A 14,535-nucleotide genomic window follows, 5' to 3' on the forward strand; every position below is an offset into this window, starting at 1 on the left:
TTGCAGGTCTTTAGTTGTAGATTTGTTTTATACTCAGACAAGTCAAAGAAAATGCAGATTCAAATAGCAGATCAGAAGACAGTCAAAACAGGTTAGAAGGAGATCAGAAGCAGATTAAAGGGAACTAAGGAACATCTGAAATACAACCTGAATGCTCTTGAAAGCTTGCTGTTTAATCCTTTTGAAGCAATGTTTTATATTATTTGTTATTATTTATACAGAACTTTTATATTAAGCAATTCACATTTAAAATAGCGTATGGCCATGCAAAACTAATTTGTAGTCTTTTTGTGACTGACTCTATGTAAATAAAAATCCAAATGCAGTACGGCAGAGCATGGATTTGGGAAAAAGGAGGGAGGTGAGTTGCTCCTCTGGCACATTTAGTTGCATGTTTTTTTTTTTTTAAGTTTTAGCTGTTGTGCTTTATAAACAGCAGGCTTTTTACAACAGAGCTGCTAACGGAGAAGTAGGGCCAAAGCTCTTTTGTTTTTTCTCCTCCCGTGGATCACAGGAGTTCAGTCAATTCTGTACTCCTATGACTCATACTCATTCTGCTGTCAGCTGACTTCACTCAGCCAGTCCAGACTTTGGTGGGATCCCAACTTTAAAGTTTTCATCTACCCAGATACTTGACTGGCAGCTTTCAGCCTCTCAACATACCACTAAGAGCCTGAGCCAGTCACTCCCAGTGAGTGCTGGAGCAGCAGAGCACAGAGTGGTGACTGACGGTCACTGGTAAGCTGCTCACTGAAGACCAAAAACTGAGCGGTCAGCGTTTTATGATCAGTCAGTTCTCAGTCTTAGATGCAGTGGGGGAAAGATGCAGCATTGGAACAATGCTGCATTAGCCTAAGTGAGTATGATTGTTTGGTTTTTTTTAAATCTCATGCGTCTCTTTTAAGGAAATATTGTTAAACATCTGCAAAGAAGCTAAAAGCTACACCTGCTTCTTGTTATAGGTGACAGTGCTATGTTTTTGTCTCCCAAATGTCCTCCTGGCTTGTCACCTAGAAACATTGACTTCCTACGGAGACTACAATTGGCTGTTCAACACATGCACTATATTGCCAAAAGTATTGGGACACCCCTCCAAATCATTGGATTCAGGTGCTCCATTCACCTCCATGGCCACAGGTGTATACAATCAAGCACCTAGGCATGCAGACTTCTACAATCATTTCTGCACGAATCAGGAGTTTAGTGAATTAAGCGTGGTACCATGATAGGTTGCCAGCTTTGCAATAAGTCCATTCATGAAATTTCCTTGCTACTAAATATTCCACAGTCAACTGTTAGTAGTATTATAACAAAGTGTAAGCAACTGGGAACAACAGAAACTCAGCTACGAAGTGGTAGACCACAGAAGCGCACAGTGCACAGAAGTCGCCAACTGTCTGCAGCGTCAATAGCTAAAGACCTCCAAACGTCATGTGGCCTTCAGATTAGCACAACAACAGTGCGCAGGGAGCTTCATGGAATGGGTTTCCATGGCCAAGCAGCTGCATCCAAACCTTACTGTACATCACCAAGTGCAATGCAAAGTGTTGGGTGCAGTGGTATAAAGCACACTGCCACTGGACTCTAGAGCAGTGGAGATGTGTTCTCTGGAGTGATTAATCACGCTTCTCTGTCTGGCCATCCAATGGGAGTGTCTGGGTTTGGTGGTTGCTAGCAGAACGGTACTTCCTTGACTGCATTGTGCCAGATGTAACGTTTGGTGGAGGGAGGATTATGGTGTGGGGTTGTTTTTCAGAGGTTGGGCTTGTCCCCTTAGTTCGAGTGAAGAGAACTCTTAAGGCGTCAGCATACCAAGACATTTTGGACAATTTCATGCTCCCAACTTTGTTCCAACATGACTGCACACCAGTGCACAAACCAAGGTCCATAAAGACATGGATGAGTGAGTTTGGGGTGGAGGAACTTGACTGGCTTGGACAGAGTCCTGTCCTCAACCCGATAGAACACCTTTGGGATGAATTAGAGCAGAGACTGTGAGCCAGGCCTTCTCGTCTGACATCAGTGCCTGACCTCACAAATGCGCTTCTGGAAGAATGGACAAACATTCCCATAGACACACTCCTAAACCTTGTGGACGGCCTTCCCAGAAGAGGTGAAGCTGTTAAAGCTGCAAAGGGTGGGTCAACGCAATATTGAACCCTACAGACTAAGACTAGGATGCCATTATCACTAGGATGAAGTTCATGGGCATGTAAAGGCAGGTGTCCCAATCCTTTTGGCAATATAGTGTATTCTGCAGGCATATTCAGCTGATGCCACCATTAGGAAACCCACCTTGGGAAATACCATGCAACCATCACTGGAACATATGCAGTACAAGAAAGTAGCTGCAAAAAAGGCTTCATTCAAAGAAGTGGTGAATTTACTGTCCCTTTGAAATTCAACCCATGGTTGATCCTGCTGCATCCTGAATGCCTGTTAGTTTTCCCAATCCCATGGAGGATTATGCATTTTCACTGCATTGACTTCAAGGGCACATTTGGCAAGTGGCACCGCCTGGCAAATGTGTCATACCATGTTAAATTTGCTGCATCACTAAGAAAAGCATCATGGCTGCCACAATGTAAAATGATCTGATTAGCTGCAATGTTATTTTATCAGTGGGTGTTCAGAGGATGGTAAAAACAGAAAACAACCCTCTGTTTTTACCACCCTTTTGTCACCCATGTAAACTAAGCCAAAGGCTGCAGAAGATCGGCACCACGGAGAAGTAATAAAGGATTTAAGACTATCTCCACTTTTTACAGCATGTTACACCCATATTTAGTATGTAACATATAGCACGGTGCCAAGCCGCCCCCCACCCCCAGACTACACCCAACACTGCTGTGGGGGGGTCAGGGGCAGACTGACAACTTATGGGACCCCCGGGCAATAGGGGATCATGGGGCCCCTAAATCCTCACCCACACTCAAATCACACCCAAAAAAGCCTATGAAAGGTACCAGGGGCATCTCATGGGGCCCCCTACTGACCCCGGGCCCGAGTGCTTGAATGGTCAGTCTGCCCCTGGGGGGAGGGGGGTTCTACCCAAGGAAAGCTGTCAGTTTTGCATTATGCACAGGCCACACAGCAATGTCATTCACTTACAGAAATCTGTAAAGGAATAAACTACTAGTCCCATCTACCAAACGGACTTGTAGTGATCAATGGAACATAAGTGCGGTGATCTCTCCGCTCATAGTCCATTGACACTTTCTTCTGAAAACCCATACTTCAGTATGGGCAGGGAGCTGAAGGAAGAGACTGCAGGAGCCTGTGCATTGCACCAGTGATCATCTGATTGCAGTTGCAATGCATTGCAGGCTAATTTGCAAAAAAAAAAAAACAATTTTCTTTTTCTGCAAATATGGTGTGATTATTATTAATATTATTATTACTTATTTATTTAATTTTTTTGCAAAAGGTGGATATATCCTTTTAAAAAGGTAAAAACATTTTGATTTAGGAGAAAAGGCATGCCATTTAGCTAGTGTATATATCTGCACTCAGTAACACATCACCTTTTGGGATAATTTATTTGCTGCAAATCTGAGGACTTGGTGTGATTGCTGGCATAACGAGAGCAGGAGAAGTCACCTCATTCCATGAAATGAAGTGCCACCAATGAATTTGGAAATGTATTTGTAAACTTTGTTAGCTGTGGTATTGTTTCTTTTTAGTTAAACTTAGTTTGACAGTTCTGCCAGATACTCAAAAATGCAATTATTGGCTATTATACCTCAAATTCTGGAACTGCTTTTTTACTTAAGGCCTAACTTTAGAAATTAGCTTCATCCTTCTGTGCCTAACCCAGGTATAGATGCAGCAAATTAGTGACCGTGTTCAATTTCCAGAATTTAGTATATTTATTCAATGATGTGCAAAGTGCAGTAGGCCACAGCAGGCTATTAAACGTTTAGTTTATTAGGCTCTGATTAGTGAATGCTGTATTTGCATTGGCCATTGTGGTTTAACACAGTTGAATAAACCTGCCAAATATTTGTCTACATTTGGAGCCCAAAAAATATCTCCATTATTTTAAATCCTTAAAGTTACTGACCTAGCTAAATTAGAGATGACAAATATCCATATATTCATTTTTATTGCATGTATATTTATTTTTCAATTAAAATGAAGAACATTACCAGTCAGAGTTTAATTAAAAATATTATTAATGGGCTCTACGGTTCATCCATATTCCAGGAGTATAATATGATATAGACGTTTTCCACTTTTATATCTGGGATTCGGTGTAAGATCGGAAAGTGCTGATGTGAAACGGAGGAAAAGACATATATTAGCTGAAATCCCATCCCTACTGTCCATATATTGATTGTCTCTTTGTTTTAGACTTGGTGAAATAATTGTTTCTGCCATTGTTGCAGAAAAAGACAGACATGGTGTCTAAACAACTTTTCTATGTCCAGTAGCTGTGTGGGATCTGAAAATAATCGATTATGTGCACACACACAGATAGAATAGGGTGGCATAAAGAGACTTATCTGCATAGATTTTGTGACACTCGGTGACCTTTGCTACTTTATTATTCATAAAATACATAGCATCAGCGGTACTAGTCAATGTACAGGACAAATAGAAGAGATATAGTGTATTGAGATTGTTGTTTAACTCTTGTCAGACTATAGCACAATTCATCTACCCGGTCTAACTGGTATATTGAGTACACCTTAATAAATTCGTAAGCCTAATAAATATGGATCATCAGATTTCTTATTTGCCATTCCTGACAAGTTATCGTGATTCTGATTGGTTGCTTTGCAATAAAGACATATATATTTCTTATCAGAGCACCACCTTATTAAATAGGCCAATATGTTCATGAACAAACTAGAAGGGCTAAAGCAGTTTACAAAAACACAATTTAATAAAACTATATATTTGTAAATATATTAAAGCAGATGCTGAAGTTGTCCTCCCCCCTCCCTCCCTGTAGTCTTCTGGGACACATGACAGAAGACTATGGGACCATTTACAAAGCGTAGCACTACTTGGGCATGTGCAGTGGGTACCTGGCTGTGAAGCCACAAACTGCCCACACTGAAGATGCCGGCACCGGGGAGAGAAGACGGCCAGTGAAACCAGTCATGGTGAGGACACCGCTGGACTGAGGGACAGGTGAGTGTCTGTATTTTAGCTGTTTTGTTAGTTTTTGTAGATGCTGACTTTTTTTTTTCAACTGGAACTCCGCTTTATGGTCAATCTCTTACAGGCTGCATACTAAGCTGAGACTAAAGCCTAGTACACCCGATGAGAATATCAACTGAAAAATACTGCTTTCAGAGCTATCGTCCGGTATTCTGATCGTTAGTACAAAGCTTTGTAGATCCAATCATAACAGTTCATGCTAAATTATCTGAAGGGACAAGCATGAAAATTTTTATCGTACGTTAACAGAACAAATGAGTTTCGCTTATTCTGTACAGTATTCGTCCATATAAAAACGAATGACCAAAACTGCGTATGCTCAGAAACCAAAGAATACATGTCATCACTTCCAAAGTTGTATTCTGTCCTACTAAATTTTAGGAAATTTAGTATCTTATTCACTTTCGTTATGAGACTAGCATGCAAAAAAACAAAACAGACGATCATTCTTCCGATATTCTCATTGTGTATACAAGGCTTAATAGTCAAGTCACTTCCACAGAACTAGAATGTGATATGAAAGTCTATCAGTGGCCTTCTCTATCACTTCTAAAGCAAGCATTTCACATTTTGGCAGATTCACTTTAACCCCCCTGGCGGTATTCCCGAGTGTAGCTCGGGGTAAAGTTTCAGTACCACAAGCGGTAACCCGGAGCTATACTCGGCTTACCATGCAGCGCTGCTCTGGGATCTCTTCTTCACTTACCTTGTTCCTGCGCTTCCGCGATGTCCCCCCTGCAGTGTCCCCTGTAATGTCCTCCGGCCGATGCCGGCATCTGTCTTCTGGGTTCCGTCCCCTGCGACGTCGGGACAAACGGGGACGGAACGGTGGAAAATTTGAAAATGACAAAAAGTGACATTCACTAAATACACTAAAATCACATAGTAAAACATTCCTGTATCAAACCATTTCACATACATTTTGTCCCGAGTGCTTTGTCCTGTGCCTTGCCTGCATTTTACTGTTCTTTCTGCCTGGAAACTGAGAAATGTCCATGGCGTCCAAAAGCGTCCCTTTAGGTCAAAATTGGTTTTAGACCAGCTAGAGAACAGCGATAGTAAATTAGAACTACTTGCAGAATTGAGTGATAATGATTTGTGGGGAAATTCGTCATCAGACACTGAAAACGATTCTGCGACTTTGCTCAGCGATGTGCAAACTTGGCGCTATATTTCAAATTTCAGTGTTTTTGGTTTGATTATATTATTGAATTAAATTTATTATTATTAAATTATAATTTATGATTTCGTATTTCAAGTTTTATCATATCCGGAATGTTTACTAGACTCTTGTTCGGACAGATTTCAGTGAGTTATTCCTAAAAATTACAGGCCTACAATAAAAAAAAGACATATTTCCATGCAAAAAAATTTACCACTTTGAGCACAGAAATATGGACATAATCAGACCGCAAGGGAGGTTAATAGATCTGTATACTGCCCATATATCTGTGTACATTAAGGCTCCATGTACACGGGACACTTCTGAATGATGGAAACTGACTGCTGGGAAAACGTAGGTTAAAAAATGTCTGTTTAGCTGCGTTTGCATACCGCGTCTATGCACGTTTATGAGCGTTTGCATTTAGAAGTGTTTTTTAAAGATAACCTCAGGAGACCTTCCAAATGCCCAGAATGCACTGAAAAACAGTAAAAAATTAACTATTTCAGACATTTTGAGAGAAATAGAGAGCAGAAGCGGAGAGAACAGTATTTGTTGAGATTAGCTTTCTTTTTTTTTCTTTGTGGTGTTTGGATGTGTTCCAGTGTCTAAAACATATTTTCTGTCATGCAAAACCGCAAAGTATGGAAAACGATTTGCATGCATTTTTCATGATGAAAAAAGTCTCTGGACAGCATCTGGAAATGGAAGAGTTAAAAAAAATTTCCAAATGCAAACACTTATAAATGCAGTTAGCTACGTTTACATGCGTTTACAAGCATTTGGCGTTTGAAACGCTGATAAAATCTACTCCCAAACGCAAGGTTGGTGCGTAAAAAAAACGACTGTAAACTCAACTGCTTGTAAATGACTGTAAATGACATAGTGTACATAAACACATAGGAAAACATTAGGGAAAGTTCAGGGGCTGCTGAAAAAAACGCTGAAAAGGTGAGTTTATCAGCCGCAGTGTACATAGAGCCTAAATGTTGTTTTCTTGAGTTCGTAGGAGTTGGAAGTAGTGATGAGTAAATGTAAGCAAATCAGTTTCTCTGATGGAGAACATTGAGATTTATTCCAATGGATATTCCAAATCTACCCAGGATACAGGAACTAGCTGAGAGGTTCACCTCCAGGCTCAGCTTTCTATGATGTAATATATCTAGCAAGAGTACCGGAATAAGCTCAGTGGAGCCCCCTAGGTGGTGAAAACCTTGGGTCCCCCTCGTAGGTTTCTGGAGGTTTCTCTAGTGAGATAACATTGAACTAAGTAGTGTGCACATCGGCCCCTATATGAAGATGACCATTACTACTGTACATTATAGGCTGAAACAACATTTTTTACAGTCTGACAGCTGAAAGAAGATAAGCTTTTAGGAGGCATACTGTAATGTGAACCTGAGGCCTGTAAGTTGTTGTTGGGTGCATTACATTAACACAGTATTTTTCTTATAGAGTCTTTAAAGTGGTTGTAAACCTCCGACATGAAATATGAACAAAGCATATCCCTCTATAGCAGGGGTATCAAACTGGTGGCCCTCCAGTTGTTGCCAGACTACTAGTCCCATGAGGCATTGTAAGGCTGACAATTATAAGCATGACTCCCAAAGGCAGAGGCATGGTGGGACTTTTTGCAATATCTGGAGGGCCGCCAGTTTGACATCCATGCTCTATAGCGTGCACTTGTCTTAGTTAAGTGTACTAAGTGCCATTTCTGCCACCTCCTTCCTGCTATCTGCATGAATCACTTCTGACAAGTTTTCCTGACACCAAAAAGAAAAAAGAGGGATCTCCAGCACACAGCCTGTGATTGACAGCCTCAACTTTGTTCCTTTGTGCTGTGTGAAAGGGAGTGTGTTCCTTCCCTCCAATCAGCTCTCAGAGCTCTCCTCCACTGAGCCCTGCAGTGTCTAATTTCAGCTCTCTGTCCCGTTTTCTGCAAGCTCAGACAAGTTGTATAAATTCTGGACTTTGAAGGGATATAGAGAAGAGAACAGTGCAGATAGACAGGTACAATGTATGTAGAAGAATTTGTTTCATCTCTCTGTGTATCATATGTGGCCAACCATTTCACTGGTATACATAAGGGTTTACAACCACTGTAGACCTGGTTCACACTGATGCGATGCGGGAAACGCAGCGAATCCTGTGCGTTTCTTGCATTGCATTGCAATCGCATGACGTGCATGCGATCTGTTAGCTTGCCAATGTTAAATTAACAACACCCTGAAGCAGATCGCAAAACGCAGTGCAATTGCCAGAAATCGGATCACATGAGTGTCAACGCCCATGCAATGCGATTCAGGTGCGGAAAAAAAGGGTCCAGAACCATTTTACTGTGGATGCAAGTTAAGCTACACAAAATGTATGGCTCAAATCGCACCACACAGATATCAGAGTCACATGTGGTGTCCAGCACCACACAAGGGCAAACCTAGTCTTAAGGTAAGATTAATCTAATATTTTTTGATCCTGGGACCCTTAAATGGCATGGGGCCCATAGGCAAGTGCCTACTCTGCCTATTTGGTAATCTGGCACTGCCTCATAAGGAGGTATTGTAATTTCTTATTGGGTGTTTCCTTAATACGCCTTATTGGATATACTATGTCATAAAACATAGGAAATTCCACCTCAAAATCCCCCATTCTCTCATTATCCCATTTAAACAGGAGTCCCCACTGTATTTGGGCAACAAGTCTGTGCTTTAGGATGAAGCATATTCTTGCTGTATAATGCATATGTGAACAGTAAGGAGCCTCTTTTATATACTCTGTATCCGATAGCACGGCCAAGTAAATTGGTGATCCATGGCAAATATCTGCTCTCCACAGTGTTCCTTACTCTGCTTTCATTCCAGTCTTGGATGAGCCAATTCTCTGATGATGATGATGATAACGGCTCATTGTTTTATGATAGAATGCAGTTGCAAAATTCTACATAATAAATGTGCAAGCACGACCACCAATACTATATCATTTTTTCTTTCTTTTTTTCAGTTACACTCAGACCAGGACGGTGGGGATGGATCATTGAAATACATTCTGTCTGGAGATGGAGCTGGAGATATATTTATAATCAATGAAAATACTGGCGACATCCAAGCAACGAAACGTCTGGACAGGGAAGAAAAGGCATCATATAAATTACATGCGCAAGCTGTGAACAAAAAAACAGGAATACCTGTTGAACCTGACTCTGTGTTTGTCATCAAGATTCACGACATTAATGATAATGAACCCAAATTTACTAGGGATTTGTACACTGCCACTGTCCCAGAGATGTCTGATGTGGGTAAGTGTGACCAGCATCACAACCTGTGACACCTCTGTCTAGCAATACATAACATACTGTATTATTTCTGTGTTACAATATGTTTTGTCTGATTATTTCAATATATCTAATAGGGACAGATAGATAAATAGATAGATAGATAGATAGATAGATAGATAGATAGATAGATAGATAGATAGATAGATAGATCCTGTAATTAAATTCAGGGCATTTTAACCTCTTCACGCCGGCCGACCGCAAATGTGCGGCTTCCCGGTGTCCCGGTTTCTGGGCTCCCAGCACACATGTCCAGTACTCATGGAAAGGTCCCGATCTCCTCTTTCTATCGGGACCTTTCCCAATCATGTGACCACCGTGACAGCGTGTCACAGCGGTCACATGACTCTAAACCCTGCTCAGCCTCCCGGCTTCTGAAACCCTTAAAGGGCCGGGAGGCGCCGGCACCAAGGGGTTAAATTCAAGTTTAGGGAAATTGCTGCTCCTGCTTTGAGTACACCCCTTAGTTTTCTTACCAAGGGTATCTTGACTATTCAACCCCCCCCCCCCAAAAAATAATAAAAGTTACAAACTTGGTATTACGTAGAAATATAAAAAATGTTTATGTGTAGAAATTTGTTACAGCAGTAATAGTATCAAATCCTAAAATTACATTAAAGTGTTACTAAACCCACAGCAGTAAAATCAGTATATGCAGTAAAGCATGCTTGTTATACTTACTGTGGAACCCAAGAGGTTAATCCTCTGCATTGTGTAAAAAGGCCGTTTGATCCTTTCTTCTCTGTTCCTCCCCTTTTTCAAGCAACCACCTTTTTTCTCCTGATAAGACAGACTGAACCATAGGTATTTGCACGTGTTCAGTTTGGTGTGTATTGCTAGAGAGTTTTTTTTTGTCTTGGGAGAGTGCACAGCACGGGGCCAATCAGCACTGTCCAGACAGAGGTCAGGGATTTTGCATCCTCCTAGAGCAGAAAGAAAACTCCTCCTACAAGCTTTAGCTAGTACTCAGCTGAATACTGATATTAGTCACAAGACTGCTTTAACTGCTGATGAGAAAAGGTATTTATCAGTTTATATTTACTAAACTAATTGCATTTCCATGTTGTGTGTACTGTGGGAGACCAGATATAGTGAATGCAGGGTCCGGGGTTTAGTAACACTTTAAGGGTAGATTTAGGCATTGGTGGAAATCTCCCTGGCCTTTGAAGTCCAATCCATGTTCAGATCACGCTCCAGAGGCTACTGACCAATGAGAAAGTGATGTGACACCTCCTCGCCACCTGTTTTAACCCTAATTGTTTGCTTGCATTGCCTGTGGTTGCGGGGCGGTTGCTGCTCCTCCTTATTTGCTAGACTGTAACTTCTGGTGGGTTTGCTGCCCACTGCTTGCTATTTGTCAGGTGAGCTATGCTGCAGGCATGAAGCATCGCGGCCGTAGCCTGTAAACACCCCTGATGGCCGAGCGGGACTCTCTTCGATCCAAGTGGGCGCCATATAACATCCTTCCTGGATCGCGCCTCACGTGTGCATGCAGAGCCACACTGTGGCAAGATCTGTCTCCGGCTGTGTACCTCGGACAAAGCCGATGACAGACCTGTATACCGTCCAGTTGCCGGTACCATGTGAGCTGCTGTGACCAATCACATGATGATTGTAAACAATGGATGGCTTCCTTTCATGCTATCCATTGTATACAATTGTGTCACTAGCTTTGACAGTTCACAGTGATCACATGTACAGACTGGGCCAATCACTGCCCATTTGTGTCATGTGATTAGCCAATCACAACTAATTACATCAAAAAAAACCTGAATGAATCAATTTCATTCAGTTAAATGCTTGCTTATACAAGCCAATTCTCTTGGCTTACGGGCAAAGAAATTATTTGCTATAAGGAATCATAATGTTTTTTAAAAAAAAGAAATACTGATCACTTCCCCAAAGTTGTACAATGTTACTATGGTCACTCTGGTCACAGTGTATTATGAAAAAAAAATTTTTCTAAAAATTATATTTTTTTTATACTGTCACCAGTGTCCCTGATCACCACTGCACCAGTTATATGATGACACTGTACTGCTCTGCTGACAGTATGTAACAAATTGTGATATTTTTTTTAATTTCTTCATTTTCCAACAAATTATGACAAAAAAATCATAAATTCAAAAAAATCACCATGCCTCATACTAAATACCTCAGACTATCTATTTTTGCAAAAAGTGGTCATTTGGGGGATATCTGTACCAGGGGCGGACTGACAACTCATGGGGCCTCCGGGCAATAGGGGATCATGGGGCCCCTGTGTCCTTGCCCAAACTCAAAAAAGCCTATGAAAAAGGTACCAGGGGCATCTCATGGGGCCCCCTACTGACCCGGGGCCCTCGGGCAGTGCCCGAGTTTCCAAATGGTCAGTCCGCCCTTGATCTGTACTTTCCTGACATTTTTGGGCCTCAAGAGATTGGCTGTCAGTACTTCAGGATTGATCAATTTTCCGATATATAAAATAGTTTGTGAACTTTATAACTTTCCTACAGACTAAATAATAAATACTGATTTGAGTTATTTTCACCAAAGAAATGTAGCAGAATACATATTGGCCTAAATTTATGAAGAATAATTATTTATTTGCAAAATGTTATAACAGAAACAAAGAAAAACATATTTGTTTTTTTTTTCAAAATGTTCAGTCTTTTTTTTGTCAATTTAGCAAAAAATAAAAACCCCTGTGGTGATTAAATACCACCAAAAGAAAGCTCTAGTTGTGTGACCAAAATTATAAAAATTATCTTTGCGCATGTTTGTTTGTTTTTTTCAAAATGTTCAGTCTTTTTTTGTTAATGTATCAAAAAATAAAAACCCCAGTGGTGATTAAATACCACCAAAAGAAAACAAAATTATAAAAATTTACTTTGCGCATGACCACGCAATTGTCATTAAAAATGTGAAAGCTGAACATTGGCCTGGGCAGAAAGAAGGTAAAAGTGCCCGGTATTGAAGTGGTTAAGGTGGGGCAGTTGGCAAGTGGCAGAAACGGGCTCAACCACACATTTTTGCTGCCCCCCAACCGCAGGTCTAAATGTGTTCCATGTTCCTGTGCTGTTCAGTGGAATGTGATTTTAAGCCCATTCATTTGAAAGGTCTGAAATCACACTGGATCACACCAAAATGAGTTCACGCACTTTTAAAAACGCATTGCAACTGTATTGAATGTTACTGTGGTACCAAGCAATCCTATGTGGGCTAACACACTGCGTTGGCATTCTGTGTTTGGCATGTCTATCGACACCCACAGCAGATCACACAACCAATGCATATGGAATGCAGTGCAGGAAATGCGCACGGAACGGGGATTTCTCACGCCACACTCTGGTGTGAATGGGCACCAAGATGCGTTTCTGTTTTCTGCAGATTTATCCCAAGAGGTATATACAGTATGGTGTTATCAGAGCAGTTGTGGCCAGATTCCCTCAAGGACATTATCAGAAAAAAGAGTGATACCGCTCTGCATGAAATGTATCCTATGAAAGCATTCTGTCTTCTTCTGTACGGCACACTTTGTCCTGTGGAGATACATGGAGAGCCCAGAATTTGCAGTCTGCTTTGCTTTCTATTAAATGTTTGTTGCACAGAGGGTGGCCTCATGCACTGTGTGGTGATTTGTATAGGACTGGTGCAGAAACACACACATACATGGCGATTTTACTACAAACCTTTAGATTTCCAGTACAGCTTGCATGTTAGCAGACATTTCAATGATACGTACAAATCCCCACCCCTTGCTACTAAGCCGTATCTCTTTAAATCAGTGTTATGAGCTCCAGCCCACTGCGTTCTAGCACATCTCAATGTGTGTTTTACTGCATTTTAGCCCACCCGAAAATTTTAAAATTTTAAAAATTAAAAAGAAAAAATTAACAGTTAGTTCTCATGCACACTGGACATTTTTACAGCGGCTGTTTTTGGCTTTTGACATTTTTTTCTACAGTCAGTAAACTCCCCAGCATGTTATTCTATGTGTCCATGCACACATAGACTGCGATCAACATTTTTTGGCAGGGACTATTTTTGGCTGGAAAAAATACCCAGGACTAGTGGGTTTCTAGAATAGTTTTTTAGCTGTAAAAATGCTCTAGCGCTTAAAACACGGTAAGTCGCAATAAACCAGCTTTTTTGGATTTTTTTTTACTACAAAAAAAATTTGGGGGGGGGGTCAAAAGAACCTAAAAAACGCAATTGCAAAAAAAAAGCTTCTAAACGCTAATACAAAAATGCTAAAAACCGCTGAAAAACTCAAGTTTTTAATGTGACTTTACACAGCTAACATTACCAGAGTTATTAAAAGGCTCCGTGTGCATGGATCCTTAGGCACAGTAACACTGCATTTTCCATGTCACACAATAGCACTCGGTATGCTCCTATGCATTATATACTGTACTTCACACTGTTCCACTCTGCACACAGTACTTTGCATTATTCACACTTCATACTACACAATATCCTATACTGCGCACCACTGCACTCTGTACACTGTGCTATATGCTCTAGTTTTAGTCTTTAGAATGACGCGATATTAAAATACTATTCTTTAATTACAAATTAAATCCTATCTTGACCCAACCCCTAAACTAACCCTAAACCAAAGCTAAAAACACTCTGCAGTAAACATCTTGCATTCTATTCATAAAATTTAAAGCATTCTGTGAATGGAGAAGGTGTGAATGAACGGCACAGTCTTCCTTCCTCCAATCACAGATTTCCTTGTTTCTGTGAAAAGAATACAAGACATTTACTGAATAGATGAGCTGAAATGTGGGCTGCCTGCTATCACCTGCTTTCTCCAGTCAGATGTCCAAGTCTTAGTATTATGTTGGACAGGATGAATAAAATAACAGTTTTACAGAACACTGTAGGTGAC

General features: G+C 40.8%; 1 protein-coding gene across 1 annotated transcript in view; it reads left to right on the top strand.

Moving 5' to 3' along the window:
- LOC149463736 (cadherin-6-like) overlaps window positions 1–14,535 on the top strand; it is a 483,303-nt gene that overhangs the window by 299,238 nt on the left and 169,530 nt on the right. Inside the window, exon 3 of the mRNA XM_089674844.1 lies at window positions 9,329–9,623. Within this exon, the coding sequence (XP_089530970.1) occupies window positions 9,329–9,623 (295 nt within the window). The remainder of the gene's footprint in view (window positions 1–9,328; window positions 9,624–14,535) is intronic.

The sequence above is a fragment of the Staurois parvus genome, unplaced genomic scaffold (genome assembly GCF_062004578.1).
Source record: "Staurois parvus isolate SC_StPar_1 unplaced genomic scaffold, SC_StPar_1.0 ptg000153l, whole genome shotgun sequence".
In the NCBI taxonomy this organism is placed as follows: Eukaryota; Metazoa; Chordata; class Amphibia; order Anura; family Ranidae; genus Staurois; species Staurois parvus.